Genomic DNA, 23111 nt, shown 5'->3' with positions numbered 1-23111 from the left:
CAAGTCCCTCACAGAGGCCTCAGGTGCAGCCTATTTCAACAAACGGCTGCAGCATGGGGCCTCGTACTTTCTTCTCTCCGTTCCACATCCACCTCAGAATGGTTCTCTGAAAGCGGTCCCCTGCTACTTAAAAATAGCCCTAGATGCAAGTCTTTCCAGATACAGCTCCAGCTCTGTGGAGGAAGCCGAGCAAGTGCACCACCTCTACAGATCAGCCGGGTTCTCTGCTGAATATTGTCGCCTACATGCAGCGCACAGGAGGGACTGAAATAACCTACTGTGCCCTCCCTGAGTGGTACTAGATTTCCACACCGCGCCAGAGATAAAGGATCGGGCCACTTGTCAGAACTGGGTTTTTCAGCTCCTAAGTGATGAGGAACGGCTCTGCAGGCTTGCTAATGTACAGTAAATGTGATGGGTGGGTTGAATTGTTGAGTTATGCAAGGCTTTCAGCCCTCTGTAATAGTGCGATACTTTGGCACGTTGCGTAACGGATTCGTCCTCCTCGCCTTTTTTCAGTGTGGGCCCAACTATACTTCTACTGTCCCTGGTTCATTTCCATCCATGGCCTTTAACTCCGCATAGCAATATCACAGCGATTAACCACTTCACTAATTCTGAGGGTTTTTGGGTTTTTTTTGGGTGGCAGGGAGCATAGCATGCCATTTTGCGGTAGTGTAAAAATTAATTACAATTGAATGTGTTTAGTATTCTCGGTAATTGTCCGTTCCATTCCACCCTGCCAAAAGAGAGGAAAAGCTGAATCAAAATACAATCAAAACACAATGAATCAAAGCGTGCGTGTAGATATTGCTGTTTCTGTGCAGGTGTGTCTCTGCCTGTTGGTTTTTCTGTGGCCCTGGGTGTATTTGTGACCATTATGTTTGTTTGCTTAGTCTGGGCGGTGCACAAGTGCAGAGGGTTCAAGCTGAGGTTGACCTGACCCGGGCCGTTCCGTGGGCCACAACCCTCCTCAACCAATCAGTCGCACGGAGGGTCGGTGGCAACATAAGCCCTGCGGAAAAAAAAAAAAAACAGTACAGCATAGGGGGGGGGGGGGTCATACTTTCTCATATTGAGTCCGAAAATAATTTTTTTCTTAAAACATATACGAGTGAGATAATTCCCTTTGTTTCCAATGCAGTTTCACTTGGGATTTTCTAGTGTCAATACCTATAAAAAAAAAAGCAGAATAAGGCTGCTGGTAAGAAAATAAACCCTTGATTCAAGAAAACTGTCGATACAAGCAGCTGATTTGGACAGATTTTCTCACTTGTTTTAAGAAAAATAAGATTTTAAGACTAAATGACTTGTGTTGCAGTGAAGCCTGCATGTTAACCTCCCAGCAGCCCACTGCTTCATCTCTCTGTTAGCGCCTCATCAGCGATGCTCCGCCTAACACGGAGTATTACAAGGCCTCAGGGGAGCCGGCCTGGATCAGATGATACCGCTGCAGAGATGATCAGGTCAACACCAATGTTACACGTACATGTGACTCTACCCTCTACTTCACCTCCAGATCTTTGTTTGCGTGGGTGTACTTATATACCTCAAATATAAATGTGTTTTTTTTTGCTGTAGAATATTCACTGGATAAAGATAGACTTAAGTTATGGTGTGTTGCAGATTTGTGTTGAAGCTCTGCTAATGATATTTTGCAAAGTTATATATTTCATTCACACTAATAAAAGAAATGATTTTAATTTTAATAGTGGTTTAAAAATCAAATGGGATGAGGCTTGCAAACAGATATGGCTTTTTATTTAATAGGAATGAATATTGTAACATTAAATCAAAGGAAACATGAACACCTATCAACATGTCGGGTTTTGCTCTTTTTTTTTTTTTACAAATCCAAACAACAAACAAATGGGATCTTAAATCTAGCCCATCGTATTTAAATACAGAATGACAAAAAAATATGCAGAATACAGAGCAAAACCGTAGTGAAATAATCAGACACATGTACTAGACAATGTACTTTAGACATTGTTTTTGAAAACGAAACAAAAAAACAAGCAAACAAACAACAAAAAAAACACATCTCTAATGATGTGGAATGCGAGTGGTAAATTTAGCCTATTTTATACAGTATATTTTTTTGGTTTCTTTCAGATAACAAATTACTCTATTCACAGAATATACAATTCAATAAACATTTTATTTACCAGTTACTTTTGAGGGTGTGCTTATATGTGGGGCCCTTGTTACAAATCGTTGTTTTTTTTTATTATTATTATTTTCTCAGTGTTTGACTCATTCACAGTACATGCTTTTAGTCTCCAAACACAGCAACATCTTCCTACTGTTCGTCCAGTCAGTCAGGAGACTGCAAGCGACCACACATGACACTACAAGAACAATACCTTTATCAAGTCTAATCCCGTGAGCAGATTTTTTTTTTACAAAAAGACCACAGAAATATAGAATTATTTTTTTTTTTACCCCCGGATCAGTCAAAAGTTGTTTCTCTTTTAAAACGGAGCCCATGCCTGAATACTGCTGTTAATCCCGGTCATGAATTAGATGAGAGGCGGCTGGGTGGGCCCTTTTAATACTGCATACCCCTCGGACAATAGGAGGGTTTTCTACACACACCTCAAGACTGAAAAAAATCTTTGGTCAACATTAGCAGTATGCAACAACCAGAACAGCAAAGACAGGGAGAACAAAATCACGCGGATCGTACAACACCAAACAATAACTTATCGATCAAGTTCACAACACTATAGCTTTTCGACGAGGATTCTTTTTTAAGACCGTTGTCCGAATGAACAAAACGACACAGATCTAGAAGTTACTTCACTGCTGCTTTTGATCAGTACATTATGCATAATGTCACAGGAAAAAATGTGGATATTTGACAACAAAAAACTCGCATGATACAGTTCGATAACTGAGCTCTCACCTGAACAGCTCATGGGAAAAGTCAGTTCATCTGAATGGGACTTGTAAGGTTTAAAACGGGACTATAAGGCAAAGCAATGAAAATAAATCATTACTGCATAGAAATAAAAGATCGGCTGAGACAGACTGAGGTGTGACATTTTGGAGACGTGATTTCTGCATGTTGAAGCTTTTCAGGTGTGAGGAACAGCTAAATATCCAGTCAGGTGTATCTTTTGATTGTTCTTTACATGTTGATGTGTAAACACAGACAGATCTCACCAGGTACTCGCTGATAAGCCATGAGAATCACTTTTAGTATACTTGCAAATAAAGACATGTCAAGATGCTGTGAGATAAACACCGTAAAGAAAATGCAAAAAAAAAAAATCAGTGGATAGAAACCCTTTTGCTCCAAAAGCAGTTGAATCTGCCGCAACAAAAGAGCTCAATATTTCCCAAATTCAAAGCTCACTAAACACTACACCCTCTTTTTTCCCCAAACAATGACAACAGTATGGACTACAGTATGGAATTTATTAAAAAGTGCTGATTGGAAAGCCTGTTTGTTTTCATGTCCACAACAAAAAAAAAACAGAGAGACAAGTTTAATGAAGGAAATCAGTCATGTTGGCATATTAGCTGAAGTTCAGTCTCTACTCCTGGTCCAGAGCGGGACCGGAGCTAACAGCTAGGTTCCTGTGGAGGTTTGGGTTCTGGCTATGTCTGTTTCTGCTTCGTACGGAGGAGAAGGACGTGTCGCAGCCCGGGACTTTACACTTGTGAAGCAGCCGCAGATGGACAGTCTTGTAGTGGGCCCTGAACGTGCCCTTGTTGCTGTAGACCTTTTGGCAGACGTGGCAGGTTATCGGAGATCCGCCCCCGCCGCCGTGAAGCCCGCCTTGTCCTCCCCCAACGCAGCCCAGGGTCCTCTCTCCCCCCCCGAGCACCAGCTCCTCGCCTCCGGGCCTCCCCGCGCCGATCCCGTCGCAGCTTTCATCACTGTCCTCCATGGGGAGCGCCCCCTCCTCCTCCTCCTCCTCCTCCTCCATCCCTTCCCCTTCCTCGCTGCCGGCTCCGTCCGAGTCCCAGGAGGACCGGGCGCTGCCGCCGCCGCGGGTCGGGGCAGAAGAGGAGGTGCTCAGGTCCAGGACGGCCCCGTCCTCTCCGCCTCCTCCTTCTCCTCCTCCTCCTCCTACCCCCTCCAGTTCTCCCAAGGGAGACACCTCGGAGTTGTCCGGTGCAGCGGACATTTTGCTCATGGGGAAGACCAGGCCCATGCGATTGTGTCCTCTGAAGATGACGGAGGTCTGGCCGGTCGGGTCTCTCTGGTCCCGGAGGGGCAGATCTCTGTCCTGACAGTAGTCCAGGCCAACAGAGTCTCTGTCCCTGCAGTGGGACGAGGGCGAGAAGAGGGCGCTGGCTGGGCCGAATGTGTCTTTGGTCAGCAGCTTGTGGTGCAGGTTCAAATTTGCGCTGTGTCTGGGGATGAAAAAGGTCAACGTTAAACTTAAATTTTACAGTAAATTAATGCATTTTTATCCAGTGCACCTTACAGTACCATAAGGGCATACATTTTTAGCCCCATTTTTTGTCCCCAGTGGGAATTGAACCCCTAACCCTGACAGCGTATAATTTGAATTAAATAACGCATTTTTCTCTTTTTGTCTGGCTATCCATCAGTGGCAGTGGATCTCAACCATGTGCCATCGAGCCCCAAGTTCTCAAGCCCAAGAGTCTGCAGGTTTTCATTCCATCCAAACACTACAGCAGCTGATTTCCCCCTCTGGTTGAAGGTGTGCTATTCAGTGAAATAAGCTGCTGTAGGGATTGGCTGGAATGAAAACCTGCAGACTCTTGGGCTTGAGAACCACTGATCTATGATATATTACTGATAAACAGTGTGTCCGAAAGGTCTGGATAGGGGAATAGGGAAACTGCCGACTGAATGAGTATCGAAACTGCTCCTCATTAGGTGGGACTTGGAACATTCTGAGACCATAAACCTTGGAGCCTTAAAACTAGCGCCTGTGGGAGTGCAACAAGAACAAATTTAAGGTGTTCTTTATTCCTGTGATTCCACACTTTACGGACACCCTGTACTACAAAGTTAGTATTATTGTCATCACACTTTTTTTCCCCTCATCGGCTCACCTGTCTCGGCTCCTGCGGGAGGGGAAGGCGGCGTTGCAGCCGTCCACCGTGCACATGTGCATCTCCTTCAGGTGGACGTTGCGGTAGTGCATCTTGACGCTGTAGGGGTTCTTAAAGGTCTTGCTGCAGATCTCACAGTGGTGCGGCAGGTCGGGGTCGAGGTGGGACAGTCCCGAGTCGCCGTAGTCGTCCGCGCAGGCGTCGGGCCCTTCCTTCTCGCGCTCCGAGAGCTGGAGAGCGCCGCCGTTGGTCACCCTGCGCTCGCCCTCGTCCCATCCCAGCTCGCAGAGTTTGTCGGCCGCGTGCAGCAGGGGGTTCACGCGCTCCCTGTCCTCCCTCTCCTCGTTCTCAGCGGGGTCGCGACAGAGGGAGCGGTTCTCCCGGTGGTTCTCTCTCAGCTTGCTGTCGAAGGGGGAGGACATGCGGGTGATGACGCCCGTTTCGAGTTGCCGCGGCCCCTCGTCGTTTTCCTCTCCCTCGATCATCTCCCTGTCTGAACTTTGGTCCAACAGATGCTTGGCACCTTCCCTCTCTCCGCCGACGTAGACCCCTCTCTCCTCCTTCTCTCTCTCCTCCCCGGCTTGTCGAGCGCACATATGCCCTCCTCCTCCTCGTTTACTGTCGCACTCTTCCCTGTCCCTGCCATGTAACGGAGCCTCGTCCTCAGAGCTGCTCCCCTTATCCATCCCGTCATCTCTCTCGACCGCCTCCTTCTCTATCTTAATGGGCATGCTTGACTTCCGAGATTTTTTCTTTGGTATGGGGTCTCCCGTGCAGGGCTCGGGGGCTGTGGTGGGTTTGAGGGGGACGGAGGACGACAGGAGGGGGAGGGACGGTAGGGTTCCAGGGGTGTTGGCGAGCTCTGCGGGGGTAACCAGGCTGCGGTAGAAAGGCAGGACCGGCTGTACGGTCTTCAGGTTGGGGAAGAGGATGCCACTCTGGCCCATGCTGGGGAAGGAGCTGCCGTGGAGCTTGGAGCCGCTGTCCACGTGGCTCACCATGTAGCTGGGCACCGACTTGTGGCTGTCCGGAGAAGAGACGGAGATGGAGGTGCCGTACTCGGACCTTTTTTCTCCTTCTGAGCCCTCGTCGCCAGACCGGCTGCCCCGCAGGTCTTTGTCCCGGTTGTTGCGGTTCATGGGCATGTGCAGGCGTGGATTGGGGTTGGCACTGTGGCGATTGCGGCTGCGCAGCGAGCTGAACACCATGTTGCAGCCCTCGATGGTGCACTTGTGCTTAATCTTCAGGTGCACTGCGTTGTAGTGGATTTTCAGCGTGCCTTTGTCGTAGAAGGTCTTCTCGCAGGCGCTGCAGTACACACGGCCCTTTTTCAGAGAGCTTCCTCCTCCCCCGCCTCCCGACACTCCCCCGCTGCCTCCCCCGTTCCTGTCCAGGGAGCGCAGCTTGCTCTCGGGCGACATCTGCATGACCTCGGAGCTCATGGACGGCGTGCAGGGCGTGGAGGGCCCGTCCGAGTAGTTGTCGCTAGTGGGGAAGTCCTCGGCCTCCATCTTAGTGGTGGCGAGGCCGTCCATCGGGTTGTCTCCGCCTCGGTCCAGGTCAGAGGTGAAGGAGGCGGAGCTGGACCCTAGCAGGCTGCTCTCTGTCGGAGGGTGGGGCAGAGGGAGGGGGTTGTCCCTACCGTGACCTTGATCGTCTCGCCTCTGACCCTGCGGCTCCATCGGCCCGTGGCCCGGCGGCTGGTGCTGCTGGTGCTGCTGCTGGTGCTGCTGCAGCGCCCCCGGCGGCGAGCCCAGGAGCGGCGCGGGAACGGAGCCCAGAAGCTGGAAGGGCAGCATGAAGGCCATGCTGTTGATGAAGTTCTCGAAGTGGTGCACGTTGTTGCCGCTCAGCTTCTCCACTTTGGGCGCGGCGAGGTTGGCGGCGGCGGTGCGCGGGGTGCTGCGCTCGATGAAAGTGCGGATGTCGGAGTTGGTGCGGGTGCTGGGCACCAACACGGCCTGGCCCTCCTTGTCCTGCAGGGCCATCAGCTCCACGATGGACTTGGTCTCGCCGAAACGCAGGAACTGCTGCAGGGTGGCGATCTCCTCCTCGAACGTCATGATGGCCCAGCGGTCCAGCACCTTCCCGGCCACATCCTGCACACAAGACGGGAGGGAGAGGGGGAGAGAGGAGAGACAGGGAGGGTGAGAGGGCAAAGGAATGAAGTAGATTGGGATGGAGAGGGGAAGTGGGAAAAAAGGGGGAAGGGGAGAGAGCAATTTCATCATTAGCATTATAAGTGTCTGTTGGGTTGCTCATACATATTCACAGAGTGGGTTAGATGACGCACCCCATAAAACAGACTGACAGGCCGGCTAAATAAAGGAATCAGATGGAGTGTTAATACAAGCAGGCACCGCAGAACCCAGGGAACCCTCATTACACAGACACACATCGTTTCATCTCGCAGGTCATTTCTCTTCATTTAAATCACGCGGATGTACCCCGCTCTCCATCAGCAGAAACGGAGAGAACACACGCGTGCATACACACACACACACACACACACACACACACACACACATCGCGGTGGGAGTATAGTATGCATACGAGCATACCGGCAGACACGAACACTTGTACAGCAGGTTGCTCCCAGAGGTGAGTGGAGATAAACACTACATGCACAAACACACCGCACACACATATATACGCTCGCAACTTACACACACACACACACACACACACACACACACACACACACACACACAAGTCGGGGTGGGGGGAGATCAGAGGGCGCCTCACATTGATCAAGTGGGTCCTCTCTCCCCTAGCCCAGCAGTAATCACATGTGAGTTCGGGCGTCTTTGAAAGTGAGGAGCGGCTTTTCGTGCCGTAACCGTGATTAATATTTCATCACAGAGCATTCATTGGGGCGCCTGTCGAGGATTCTGACTCTACGTTCGCCATTAGACGAGCTAACATGAATTAAACGCGGCCCGGCCTGAATACTTGATGATGTACTAATCGAAGTGAGAGCCTGCGCCGACGCCGTGCCTGCAGCCCCGTGGCTTGGCTCCGGCTTGAGAGGAAATCTGGAGCAGAAGAAATAATATTTACAAATCTACCCCGGCGCCGTTCGGAGACCTCGCCCGAGCCGGTGGTAGCACGGCAACAAGCGGGAGAGTACCTGGGGAGTTCGCGGCCTTGGTCACTGCGTTACATCCCTCCCCTTCCTTTCCTCCTCCTCCTCCTCCCCCTCCTCTTCACAAATTCCTTCATTCCCTCCCTTCGGTACCACCCCATGCTCTTGCTCTGCCCACTGCTGCCATGGCCCTGCTTTTACATGCGAATGATGGACACACACACACACACACACACACACACACACACACACACACATATAAGAACTACAGTAACAGCCATCCCCTCACCCAAGTTTATAACATGCTTTACAATCAAGATGACAAATCACCGATGACAAAGTTTACTGAGAGTATGCCGATATTGGCCGTACATTAAAAATTGGATATCATCCAGTCAGTGTAGTCCACTTCAAATATGATGGAGGTTCCTCCCTGACCACAGCTACTGAACATGATTTCATTATTATTATTTTTATATGAGACCAGAGAAATCGTTCCAGTATGGTGTGGGAGGATTTTACTAAAACGATGCCTCAGCCTGCCTTAAGGAGCTGCTAATCCACCTTAATTTCATTAGTAAAAGTCTGATGATGGTCTAAATGCTGTTTCAGAGGCTTTTCCACACTGATAAGAATAAAACTCTGGGGGAAACAGTGAATACTTGTCATTTTTTGGAATTTTTTGGGGCATGAAAATGGACAAATATCGGCACAGAAATATCAACCAGTACCAGTATAGGCCTACAAAAACCCATATTCCTCCAACTCCTAATCCTAATAATAATAATACTAATACACACACACACACACAGAAAAAAGAAGCTCCCCCCCCCTGCTCACCTGCAGCACGTATCCTCGTATGTAGTCCTGCAGCGTCCAGTCGAGGGCGTTGAGGATCTGGATGACCTCCTCCTGTTTGAGGACGGAGAAGAGGCGGTCCAGCAGGATCTTGAGGCGGACGGGGATGGCCTGGGTGCCGTACAGCATCAGGCTGCAGATGTCGAACACCACGTTGGAGTGCACGATCTCCACCTGGCTGCTCTGGTACATGTGGTGCACCTTCAGCTTACTCAGGGCTGGAATGCACGCATCAGATGAGATTAGGTTGAGGTTAGATTAGGTGAAACTTTATTAGTCCCTGTGGGGAAACTGGGGGAGGATACAGCGAAGAGACGCATAGGGTATTGAAAAAGAGAACAGAAGCAATTGGAGGTGTGTGTGTGTGTGTGTGTGTGTATGTGTGTGTGGGGGGCTGTTCAATTTACACTGTAATACACTAGAACATATTACGTGAAAATTACTAAAAATATATGAATGAAAAAACATGGGAACATTTTATAAAATGAAAATTACAGCAGCACAGCAAATAAAATCAATGAAAATATGAAGAATAAGTGAAATATGAAAATATGAAAAATATATCTTTAAAAAATGCAGTACAGCACTAAATTAAAATGCAGACATATATATTATTGCTGTCATGTAAAAAACATTGCAGTTCCAGGTTTGGGGATTTTTAATGTTTTCATATTTTCATGTTTTTTTTTAATTGACGGATTACTTAAACAAGGCTGTTTTTCTTAGTTCCTGAAAAGCTGACTGTGTAGAGATGCGAGGTTTTTACCCAACAGTGACGATATGTAGCATGAAAATGAATTAGAATATAGATGCATATGCAATATATATAAAATGAGAAAATATATTTAAAAAATAAAGAGAAATGCACACTATTGCTGTGGACATTCTTCTCCCTCTTCATTAATATTCTATAACACGTCAATGCCAAACAGATTCAGTGGTGCTCTGCTTTTGGTTGCTGAATCAAACCAACACATGCGAACATCTGAACAGGCACATTCTAGATTAGTGTAACTAGTTAGTGGGCTATGGCGGTGGACTGGAGATGCATGATTCAACATCCAAGGGGAATACCACTCAGTGTGTTTGGTATCACACTAAAAAGGGTGTGTCCTTATCAGCACATTCACATCACGTCTGGTTTGGGACAACACACATTTTTGCTATTTTTCGACATTTAAAAGCATTTTACGATCAATAAATCATTACCACGTTAATTTGGAGTCATTAGCATAATTACTGTAAACAAACAAGACTATTGCCAAGACGCTGACAGCGCTCTACCGGCCTCTACGCTGCATTTTAAATCTGCTGGATTGATATACGGCACGAAACAGGAGAAAGGCGATGTTCTTCTACGTTTCTTCCAGAGAAAAACAGAGCAAGTAGCAGCTGGAAGCAGCAGGTTTTATGGGAAATGCGGTCTTTATTTAGAGAAACACTAGCACTAATAATACTTAAGAGGCTACCAATCATCTCCACCATGGTCTCATTTGTTTACAGTAGTATCCCAATTAATACGAGAAACCTTGCGGCAGGCTCTTACCGTGTGCCACCCAGCCATGCTTGCAGTTCTCACACTGTCTCCTCTTCAGCTTCCCAGGCTTGAAGCTGTCACAGTTACAGTTGACCAAAGTGCAGCAGATAGCCTGTCATGAAAACAAACCGAAAAAACACATCAACAAATCTGCGTGGGAATGTGTTTGAGTCACGTTCGAGTCATTTTCTCAATATTATTATTAGAACATTGCAATGAATTAATCAAATGTAAAAACAGTTTTGCTGCACATGAATCATCACATATAATTCCAGGCGAGGACGTCATTGCCTACTGCAAACAATGAAAGCAAAGCTACTGTATGTCAAAATTATTTAAACTGGACACAAACCCTTCTTTCTCCCATGAATTGTCTGTTATATTGTGAGCTTGGAATTCTAAGTGGGTGGAGTGCAGTTCTGATTCGTCATGCCAGCTGGCAAAACTGTACTACACACTGCCTATCTTTTTAAATATTTAACCCCAAAAGGTTCTTTTTTTTTAATATAAAATAACACCACACAAGCATTCAAACACCATAAACATATCTCATAACTCAATATTGACTGAAAAATAAATCAATTTTAGAACTTTTTAATTCCAAGCTTACGCTATTTCTAATCTCACGTTATTTCTGTATATAATGCAAGATAAAAATGGTACAGTGTGAAGTGACCTCATACAAAAAGTGTCTCAATTCATCCCTGTCCAACCGTGCAGTGGAGGGGAAAAAAAAAAAAGTGTTACAGCATCTGCGTGGTTGGAGAGAGAAAAGCTCAAGTTATAGAGCTACATGAAAAATGTACAACAGTGAAGTTGCCCAGAGAAACCGAGAGAGAAAGAGCACGATTGCCTTAAGTCATTTTGCTCTCCCTTTGTGTATCACTCACTCTTGCCTGGTTTGCCCTGCGAGAGCAGTGTTAGCACAGGTGTGTGTGTGTGTGTGTGTGTGTGTGTGTGTGTGTGTGTGTGTGTGTGTGTGTAGTGCTGCAGGGCAGGTCCTCTCTACAGTAACAAGAGGTCTCGGACACACCTGGACCACCAAAACCATCTCAATCAATCAATGCCCCGGGCACACACACAAACACACACACACACACACACACACACACACACACAGGTCAAAGAACTCTGTCCATTACCTCTGCTGCTAATGGGTCTTATCTTTTCAGGACAAACATGCAAGAAAAAAGGAGAGTGAGCAGGCGGACAGACGGAGACTCAAAGTGAGGACTGAGGACTGAATGGCAACGAAGAGTCAAGTTTTCTCTGTGACTCGCCGGCGACCCCGCGGAGAGGAGGAGGCCGACACACAGATAAGACGGGAAAAAAAAAAAAGCACTTTGCCTCCTCTCTCTCAAGCCCGGCTGACCGACCAACCCCCCCCCCCCCCCCCCCATTTACACACCAGGAACCGAGAGGGGAAAAAAGCATCATCAGATTTATGATCAAAGCGAGCGTTGTTAGCGCTACACGCCGGAAAAAAAAAGGAAAAAAAAAAAAAAAACGCGGAGTGGCTGCGCTACGCCACCTCTCTCCCTCCGCATCTATAATGCATGATCAGCGGGGCTTTAGCATACATGAGCGGCATGCTTAGCGCTCAGAGCCAACCTGTATCCAACTCAACCTCTCTACAGGCGCAGGGGGGAGGAGGGAGGAGGGAGGAGGGAGGAGGAAAGCGGGTAGGAGTGTGTGTGTTGGGGGGGGGGGGAGTGGGGAGGAGAGCACAGCCTCCTCCTCCTCATTTAGTCAGTCACTTGGTTCCCTGCTGCAGGCTGGGCTTGTCCTTGAGATCTGGGATCACGTCGGTTCACCTTCCAATAACCTCTCATCATTAGGGGGGATAAAGGAGCGGCCGACCCGGGACGGAGGTGTCGGGTCTGAAACGCAGCTTGGACGTCCGTTCGGTTTTTCCTCATTCCCTCTCTCTCCCTCTCTTTCTCTCTCTCTCTGTCCCTTTTTATCTCCGTCCGGCCTGGCTGACCCTCCTCCGGACACCAGTTGGGTGTAAAAAAAAACCCCCAAAAAAAACCCTTTGCTCATCTCTCAGCAACATAATCCCATCATTACAGAGCACCGAGAACCAACATGGCCCAATTAGGCTAATCCCATCCCAGTGCGGGTGCACGCACGCACACACACTCTCATGCACACACACACACACACACACACACACACACACCTCCTGCTGCTGTTCCCTCTAATATACATCTCAATCAGGTGCACCTGGACGCTCACCAGCCTGTAGCACGCACACACACACACACACACACACTGAGAGCGACATTCCTATGCGCAGTGTGCTCCCAGTCGTTTATCTTAATTAGCGATTCATTTCATGAGTTCCTGCGAAGAAGGAGAAGAAGACGAAGAAGAAGAAGAAGAAGAAGAAGAAGAAGAAGAAGAAGAAGGAGAAGAAACATGGCAGCGTTGGGCAGGCCAACTCCACAGTGGCTCTTGGTGACCGACCCCCCCCCCCTCCTCCTCCTCCTCCCCCCACCCTCCTCTCCCCCGTCTCTTTCTCTTTACTGTTGTCACAACAAAGCCACGGCTGTTCACATGCATCAATGAAGTCGATGACAAGAAGACTAATTGCACAAAACGATGCGGCTCGGGTCAGTTTTTTTTCCCTGAAAGCCAAAGCAAACGCAGTGTCGCTTTCTTGATATAAATGATGTATTAGAGTGTAGCCCGCATCACCTTCCCACCCCCTCCCTGCCCACACACACACACACACACACACACACACACATACACGCACACATCTTGAATACATTACACTTGGCTCTAATTGGTATAGTACATATGCTTTTGAACATGCAGCGAATACATGAATTGAATCATTTTACACATTGTAACCATAGGCAGCTGCTTTGATAACAGGAACATTTGTCAATGACAAGAAAAAAAAAGATCAAAGTATCAAATACAACAGCAATGAATAAAAAAATCAGGTCATTTTGAAGGTCCTATTGACCCATATTTCTATCTCTCTATGTATATTTTCTCTCAGTCATATGTGTATATTTTCTCTATGTGATATTTATTTTTACAGCAGGTTTGCACTACTTTTGCATGTTTTGCTTTTATTGCATTTATGCAAAAGCCCATAAGAGTTTCCTTGTGTATGAAATGTGTTACAGAAACAAAGTTTGTCTTGATTCTGCCTCCTTCATTTCCCTCTTTTCTCCCTCAACTTCCATTCATGTGTTGCTATTGAACGCATGCTAGTTGAGAGGCTGCAACCTCAGAGTCCAGGCAGTGTAGGAGGGATGGATGGATGGAGGGATGGATAGAGGGATGGACTGGTCACTCCATGACCGAAAGAAGGCCAAAGGAGACTGAAGGGAGGGAGAGAGGGAGGAGGGAGGAGGAGAGGAGGAGAAGGGGGAGGTGAGCAAAAGGCAGGGAGGACGCCAAGATGATGGCAGCATACCATGACGCCCCAATCTTGAGTGATAACATACGCCTGGAGGTGTGTACTCGAGTATGTGTGTGTGTGTGTGTGTGTGTGTGTGTGCGTGCGAAATACCTTTCCACATGGACTCAAACACACAGAGGGATGGAAATGCATGAGCAGAAACAGCAGTAATCAAGATGGATCTCCGTAAACTGTAGATTGTGTGGGTTTGTGCTGTTATCCCACCGACTTCTCATGCTCGTGCGTTAAGGAAAACAAGTATTCATTATTAGTGTGACTAGTTTTTCCATTGGCTTCATATGAATCATGAAACATTCTGGGGTTTGCTGATGGCTCATACGGTGATCAAATGTGGTTTTCAGTTTTTGTTACGTGTCCTCTCCTCTCCCTCCCTGTATTACAGCTTAAAAAAAAACTATGTGGCGCCATTTAGATGCACAATGTTAAATTCTGGGATATAGTGGTAAATAAAAACTACAGTATGACCTCCAGAAGTCACATATATATATATATATATATATATATAAATCAGTTATATTTGCAGAAAAAAAAAAAAAGTATGCTTTTCCCCCTCTCCCCCCTATTGTCAGACCGCTTCCATCAGTCTGACAATACTTAGTATGATGTATAGGATGAATTTAAGTGCTAAAGATTAATGTGGGGCTAAAAAGATCGGGTAAAGAGAGCTGGGGTGGATTTGCCCTCCCGGTTAAATCGCCCAGTATGCCAGTTATGCGCCGCCTGGGCGCGGCGGAACATCATCTGCAGATCCCCAGCCATAACATCCTTGACAAAAAAAAAAAAAAAAAAAACACATTAAAATAAAATAAAATCGTCCTCGCTGGCTCTTAAAATAAAATCCCGCCATATGTCCAGAACAGCCACGGTGCTTTAGAGACTCGGCAGGAGCGGACAGCTGCTTGGACGGGGAGAGTTTCGGGGGACGGACGAGGACTTGTTGGCCTAATGCAGTGGAAAACTAATCAATTAGCAGCAGCACCGGCACTGACTGACACTCAATGGGGAACAAGCAGCACTGGTGCCAAAGACTGAATAATAACAGTACTATCAGCGGCGGGGAGGACTGGAGAGACTGACGGCCAAGTGAGAGAGGATCAGATTTTACTGTCGTCCATTAATCAGTTAACAAGATGATTAGGGCGCTGGGAGGGAGAAAAAGGAAGTGAGAGCTTTCCTGACAGGAAGTATAAATGATAACAAGTGTTTTATGTGGATATTATTCATATGAGTTTAACCTTTTGTGAAAACACAACATGTTCTGATGAAAGCTTGACATTATAGACTCTGGAAAACAGGTCGTTTTCCTTATACTGCCGACTGGCTTTGTGCTCTGCTATGACAACCGTGAAAAAAATAATAATAATAATGATAATTGAGATGAAGTGTCTGTTTTGATTTTTTTTTTTTCCAGAATTTTGACGAGCCGATATTTCCGTGGTCACGTGGCTGTTTGGCAAGATCAAGAGGCCGCAAAATGACGCGTTTGCCTCCCGAATCTACATGTGCAATAAATAAATCCGAAGCTAATGTTCATGAAAGAAGGTTTTTTTTTTTGTTTTAAAGAATACAGAAAACTATAAAAAGACAAGAAACGATTACAGAACTGGAAAAAAATTCTAAGCAAGATCAACACAGCAATTTCGAAATAGAACGAAAGCAAATTTCAACCATTCAACAGCGCAGCATCTTTCTAAGTACACGTCAATAATTTAGCGTACCTTGAAAGTCGAGTGCAACATGCTGTATATTTAAATGCCCGACCTCTCCCGAAAAAAAAGACTGCGGCACAGCGGTGCACCGTGGGTTTATGAAGCATTCACACACACACACATACACACACACACACACACACACACACACACACACTGAGGGAAATGAATAGTTTATCCCTGCCAGAAACTCAAAAACACACAGCGAGTGGTACCAGGAACATGGTCCTCCTACTAAATTCCTCCAAGATAGCCTGGTAATAATGACAGTCCACACTAATAAAACCACCAGAGGACCCAAACCTGTAGCTACACTGGCTAAAACTGGCCTCACCGCGGATCACAGGCAGTGTGTGTGTGTGTGTGTGTGGGTGTGCGTGTGTGTGTGTGTGTGTGTGTGTGGTACAAGCAGGGAACACAGACCCATAAATAAATCATGCCTCTGACTTAGTTGTACATGTGACAGCTAGGTAGTAAAATGTTAATTGATGACAAGTGTTAGTTAAAGTAAGGTTAAGATACAGAACATGATCCCGCCTGGTGTTATGATTTAATGTTGCACCCGCTAACAAGACAGAAGACACAGCGCATGATAAAAATCACTCACTTGCCACACACTCTCACAATGATTACATAAAGCAAATCTTATTTATGTGAAATATCCAACGTTTTATACACAACCCCTCCGCCGCAAAGCCATTCAGCCGGTGTTTAACTTAACAGCTTCCTTTTAAGTAAACTGCGTGTCAGTAATAGGTTTTAAGATTCACTTGAATAAAATACAAAAAAAAAAAAAATAAAAAAAAAGGAGCATGGAGCGCTTTAACACCGCATTGGACCTGAAAAGGAGAAGACAAACCCAGGAGAAGCCCGGGCTACTGCAAGTAGTGACAGGCTGAGTTTGAGCCTATTAAGAGTCCATACAGCCCAAAGACACCATGAAAAACTCATTATTTCATACTCATCCAGCAGTCAATCACGGCGTGTGCAGGCAACACACACACACACACACACACACGCAGCTGCACGTAAACACACTCTGTTTCAACACCAAAACCCCAACACAAAAGGTAGTAAATCTTTTACCTGAATATCCATGAGAAAATGGCTGGGTGAAAGAAAAAAAAAAAAAGAAAATCAGAAAAGACAAAAGAGATGAGAGAGCTTGGAGGGTGGGGGGGGGTGATGGGGGGGGGGAAGGGGGGGGAAGGAGGCGAGCCAAAGTTTGGTTGGCTTCCTGGTGTGTGTGGCTCCCCGTTAGGAGCTCAGAGGGAGTGTTTGGCTCGGAGAGGGAGTAAATGAGGGGAACATGTTAGTACACCGAGTCTGAGAGAGTTTGGCTCCCAGCTACGCTCTGATTAATATCAGATCTCTCTCTCTCTCTCTCTCTCTCTCCCTCTCTCTCTCTCTCTCTCTCTCTTCGCCTGCCTCTTGACAATCTTGTCACATCTGGCTGACAAATCCTCACAAGCCTTTTGGTGGCAGCTCAGAGCACAAGCGAGGGGTAGTTGGTGCTGGTGGATGGGGGGCGTGGGGGGTAAGTTGGGGGGTGTTAGGGGGGTCGGTTGGGGCGGATCACAGCTCTGGGAGACGCCGAAGGGGGTAAAAGGCTGGAGCAAACCCCCCCCCCCCCCCCCCCCCCGCCCCCCCAATCCCATCCCCTCATGGACGGACCATCATGAACCTAATGAAGCTGACTAGGTTGGCAGGCTGCAGCCGCCACCGCCGCCACCTCACACACACACACACACACACACACACACACACACACACAAAGCGGAGCGCAACTCTGCAAAGAGGAGCCAGGCCCGAGCAACTGCGTTGTTTTCTGTGTGTGTGTGTGTGTGTGTGTGTGTGTGTGTGTGTGTGTGCGTGTGTTGTTGTGCCCTGGGGCCCTGCAGCGTGCTGAGAAACACGGAGAGACACCCGGAGAAAGAGAGACGGAGGTGGAAAAGAGGAAGAGAAAGATAGAAAGAGGGGAGATGGTGGCGGGGATAAAGAGATAGGACAGCGGTGCTTTGATGGAAAGTGATAGAGGGCCGTTCAGCCCACATGGCACAACACACACACACATATACAGTTGTCAGAATGTAAACTTACATACTCACACATAACTAATAAACCTAAATCACTTTCAATGATTGGTGAAATAATGGCCGCTCTCATTCATCAGAAAGTGGGAAAAAACAACTAAAAGAAAATGTGAGAAAAAACAAAACATGCAAAAAAAAACACATCGTAAAATGAAGATATATTTTTAAAAACTTATATTATGATATGACCTATTTGATGATAATGCAAGAAAGACCCATAAATAATACCCATAATGCTTTACACTAATAACATTAATTCTTTTGATATTAGAAAAATAGTGGGAGAACGGCATGTCTGATACAATAACTAATACCAAATTTATTCTATATTTATCTCTATATCCTATATCAGTAATTAACCTATTTGTCATAGCTCAAACTACTGATATAATAATGTAATAATTATGGTAATCCATAGGGAGAATCAAAGCAGATTTTAGTCGTAGTCCTTGCTTCACATTAGTGTGTGTGTGTAAAACATAAAATGATGATCATACAAAAATTGATAAATGAGATGGAAAAAAGTCTCAAATCTCAGATACAGTAGAATGAAGACTAAATAAAAATGTGGCAACAGCATTTTCCAATTTCCTTTTCAGCTGGCTGGAATTAAAAAAACACATCACCGAGTCTGTTTTTAATTTCAATTTGAGAGGATAACAATTTCAAACTACAAGAATAATGTGACAAGTGGAACCGCTGAGGATCATCGCCTTCCATGATCAAACACCTATCTTTTCCACGAGGACTTCGCCTCATAAAGTCCATTTTCACAACAGACATTCCCCCCTCGCAGTTAAAACTCCAGCCGTTGTGGATGTTCCTCTGTAATGTAACAGGGAATAACCACAACTGTTTCCCCTCTAACAGTTTAGGACTGTTTACACACACACACACACACACACACACACACACACAGGCAACAGAGAGAGTGTTTTGCCGCTACCAACACCACCGCACAGACAGCTCGGCTAATTGTTACATTATGGCTGCAACAAAACATTAGGCTGCTCTTAAATTACATTCCAATAGGCTGTGGCCGGCAGCCAGGCAGCTAGAGCAGGCCAGGCTGCGCTGGTTCTCAGACTACAGACCTCAGCAACAGACAGACAACAGACAGACAGACAGACAGAGGAGCGATGACAGACCATGAATGGATGGAGAACAGGACCAGGTCAGGACCGGAGGCTGCTCTGCTCTCCTCTATTGGACTGGATTCTACTCTTTTTTTTTTTTTCCCTCAAAGGAGGCTATTATGTTCGGGATAAAAGGAGGTGAGAACAGGACTGAATGGAATAAAACAGATTAGAGTAGAAAAGAGGAGTAAACTAGCGAGGCGGGCGGCCTGTGAGCGACTCGCCTGTTGTGAAGTTGCTGTTATTGTTTGCGGGGAGTTGTCTCTGGATTCTTGCGAGGCATGTAAGGACAAACTCTGCCTCGGCGAGCGCGGATAGAGCCAAAGGGGACTCTACTTTTTTACTTCTTCACAGTCTAATGAGGGCTGCGAGACCGAAATGTCATGTTTCCAACTTAAAGTTAAAGAAATGTAAGTATTTCGGAGAACCGACAGCACATCTTCTCAAGTTAAGAGCACGGATCGCTGTCTGACTACTTACAAATCCTCCAAAAACATGTAAAGATAAAGTATCACTTGGCAAAAGGGCAAAACAAAAGTCTGCATCAGTGTGGCAAGTTTCTACTCACGCCTGTCAATCTGATCTACATAAAGTAGATCCTATGTATAAAGAGGAAATAAACAGCATGTTATAACTTGACAAAAGCCACTTTGCTTCATCAGTTCACTGCAAAACTAAAGTCTGAAATAGTGTCTGATCTACACAAAGTGGATTCTGTATATAGATTGTAAAATACATCAAAAGATCAAACATCTACCACCTGAAGAACCACCTTCCTACGTCTGACACTGATCTACACAAACTACATCGTACATATAAATACATAGATCCTAAAATATATAAAAAGATAAAGCATCTATCACTTGAAAAAAAAAAAAAAAAGCCACTTCACCCAGTCAGCGCACTCCCAAACAAAAAGTCTGCTTTAGTGTGGCGACTTCCTCCCCGCGTCTGTCACTCCGATCTACATAAACTCAATCCCGTTTCCTATTGTTAAACACAATCCCGATCATGTGTGAAGGCGGCGTGCGAGGACAGCCAGCCCGGAGAGAGAGAGAGAGAGAGAGAGAGAGAGAGAAAGAGACAGAGACAGAGAGAGAGAGAGAGACAGAGAGAGGGGGAGAGAAAGGAGAAAAGATAGCGGTGGAAAGCCGCCCGTCTTACCTCAGCCATTGTCATCTAGTCGTATGTTTCCAGGGATACCATGTAGTTTGCCATTCCCCGCGAGTCCCACAAAACAACTGCCTCCCAACTCTCCTGTCTGCACAAGTACTAACGCAAAAGAGCCATCACACCCGGCACTCTGTCTCCTTCAAGAACACCAGCACACATGTACACTCTGCCTCTCTCTCTCTCTCTCTCTCTCTCTCTCACACACACACATTTACACACACGGCAAAAGAAGAAAAAAAAAAAAAAGTCACTGTGCTTTTACTCTCACTGCACAGACACACACGCAGACACACACACGCCTCCTCTGCTTTCTCTCTCTCTCTCTCTCTCTCTCTCTCCTCTAATGTTGCGGTGGACTGGCTCTAAACTACTCAAGATGTTCGGTGTGTGTGTGAGTGTGTGTGAGTGTGTGTGTGTGTGTGTTGAAACTGGGCACAGGGGATTGGAATGAGATCCTCCCACTCGGCATTCTCACCTCAGGAGCTGCCTGCTCCCTCCCTAGCCTGCGCACACAGACACACACACACACACACACACACACACACAAACACACACACACAGAGGAGTGCACACACTTCCACATGCACAAACACACACATACACACACACACACACTTCTACCCCCACAGAGTCACAGGGCAGTCCCCTCACAGCTGGCTGGAAGAGGGCATGACACTCATCTTTCACAGAGATTTGATCAAAAGGAATCACAAAGGCTGGAGGCACTCCTAATGCAGTCAGGAGAGACTCTCCCTCTTTTCCCCTCTCTCTCTCTCACTCTCTCTCTCTCTCTCTCAGCCTGAGTAATGCCCTAAATCAATGCTGCCCCTCTCAGTGCACAGAGCCCAGTGTGTGTGTGTGTGTGCATGTGTGTTCACCTTAACACAGCCCTGTGAACAGCCTCCATAACAAGTTATGCCTTGTGCCGTCAGGAATGTGTCAGTGTCTGTGTTAAGTATTTCTTGGGGAAGAGGGGGACTTCACACACGACAACAACAAAAAAAAAGAGAGAAATCTGTTGGCGATTTCAAAAGCGCGGTTTTGTGTTTTTGAAATAACGACGGCACGTGTGACGCGGCGAATTAGAGCAACGGCACAAATGAGGTGGCGTTTGGCTGAAGAACTTAGGGACACTCACTCTTTTCATGAAGTCCACTGAAAAGACATTAAAAGACATTATCCCTTATTGATTTCCCTTATTAAATCTACACCAGCCACAAAGCAGGAGATGGAGATAAAGAGAAGCAGACGAGTGAGAGAAGGATTTTTAAGCTTTGAGACAATTGAGATATGGATTTTGAAAAAGGGGAAGATGTCAATTATTTTGCGCAGTCAGTGTATATTACAATATTATGAGTGTCTTCTGAATTTATGGGGAGTCCATAGTCTTCCCTTCAATTTCAACAATTACCTTCCTCTTTTTTTGTCTCGAATTCCTCATCTCCTTTGCTCTTTTCCTACTCATCATTTTAATTCCCTTTTCTGCTGCTGTCTTTTTTTTTTTCCTTTTCATTTCTAACCCCCCACACCCCCACACACACACACCTCCTTTCCCCATCTGCGGTGGAGGGAAAGCTCTCTGATGATTTTAGCCATTAGAGGCGTCTGCTAATCCACAAATTACACAGCAAGTTTAAACAGGTACACCTGGTCTGGTCTACCTGTAGCAGCTCAGGGGAGGAAGGGAGGGAAGCGAGGGAGGAGAGAGAGAGAGAGAGAGAGAGAGGAGGGGGGGGATACCACCAGGTGGAGAGACGCTTCTGAAGTATGGCAGGCAGACATCACAAAACAGACTTTTCTTCTTCTATTTAAAAAAAAAAGTATTTATCCAGGGAGAGTTGACTGGGCTCCGAGTTTTTTTTCCCGGCAACACCCTGCTTCATGTTCACACAGTTGCACATGTTCACACCTGGGAGCTGCACGGCTTTCTATTTTTAGCAGTTGGGCGTTCAGTGCCTTGCTCAAAGGTAACTGTAAGTTACCTTAGAGAGGAAAGCGTTACTCATCCGCCGGGAATTCAAACCGACAACCGTCCCGCTTGCACAAACCCCCCCTCCTCGAACCTCTAGGCCGCCGCCGCCGCCGCCGCCTCGACTTGACACGCAAACATTTGCCGAGCGGCCCTCGCTAACTGATAAAAATGCAACTAATAGCCCTTGAAGTTGGACATTAAAACTGCATTACTTTCCACGGGAGATCAAAGCTCTTCTTATTTGTGAAAAGCCCAAAAATGTTATGAGGTTACATATGGATAAGAGACATCCCGTCAAGCCCCTGTAACGGCGGGGGCTCGGAAAAGCCCTGCACTCGCCCCGCGGTCGTCCAGGCGGGCAGATCTGCTTACCGGCCTTGTATTTATTCCATACCTAGGGGATGCATACCAAACACAGCCCCAGACCTGGCCTGGATTAGGTCTGCGCTGCTTGTCAGATTGCTGCTCCCTGGGCTGAAGCGCCGCAGACGTATTTGCGCCCCGGGGGCCCCGAGCGTGGAAGCTGCTGCTAAAACCACAGCAAATAAACTCCATGTGCAGCAGAACAGGTCACGCTGCCTACTTACACGTCTGTCATTAGCCTTCCTGCGGGGAAGAGCGAAAGGGGGCTTGAGCACTTGAGCAGATGAGTAGTTTTGGCAGAGCAGCTCGCGCCTCAGACATAATTCTTTATTTGATGAAAGACAGAAAGATGCTGCCAGGGGTGTGCGCGCTTGTGTCATTATTGGTTAGACGATATATCGGGTCGAAATCGTCCTTTTATGAAAAAAAAAAACGGATATCGGACGATCACCTGCCTGATATGATGGAAGTATTTTTTATTTATTTTTTTTGACTCAACAGCTGCAGGAAAACCTGACGTGAAACCTGCCTCACCCTGCCTTTAAGAACTTCTAACCCTGAAAGAATTTCATTAGTCTGGCTTTCAGTGGAGAGTTTTAGTGTCCCATGATGGTCTACATGCTGCTTCAGAGGCTTTTCCACCCTGAAAAGAATAACATTCTGGAGGGGAAAACCTGAATTCCTGGTATTTGTTGATTTTTTT

The 23111-nt window shown here is 46.6% G+C and overlaps 1 protein-coding gene across 1 annotated transcript; it reads right to left on the bottom strand.

The window, feature by feature from the left end:
- Nucleotides 1-1827: 1827 nt before the first annotated feature.
- Nucleotides 1828-20352, bottom strand: bnc1 (basonuclin zinc finger protein 1). Its single transcript, XM_071546544.1, has 5 exons — nucleotides 20065-20352; nucleotides 10530-10632; nucleotides 8966-9201; nucleotides 5041-7139; nucleotides 1828-4368 (listed from the first exon to the last, which is right to left on the bottom strand). Exons 1-5 carry the CDS (start codon nucleotides 20077-20079, stop codon nucleotides 3543-3545), a joined length of 3279 nt encoding a protein of 1092 aa, XP_071402645.1. The 5' UTR covers nucleotides 20080-20352; the 3' UTR covers nucleotides 1828-3542.
- Nucleotides 20353-23111: the final 2759 nt, after the last annotated feature.

Source organism: Centroberyx affinis, unplaced genomic scaffold (genome assembly GCF_046629955.1).
Source record: "Centroberyx affinis isolate AG114_WGS23_722 - 3 ecotype Tasmania unplaced genomic scaffold, CSIRO-AGI_Caff_v1 ptg005310l_1, whole genome shotgun sequence".
NCBI lineage: Eukaryota > Metazoa > Chordata > Actinopteri > Beryciformes > Berycidae > Centroberyx > Centroberyx affinis.
This window is presented reverse-complemented; position numbering and strand designations above follow the sequence as displayed.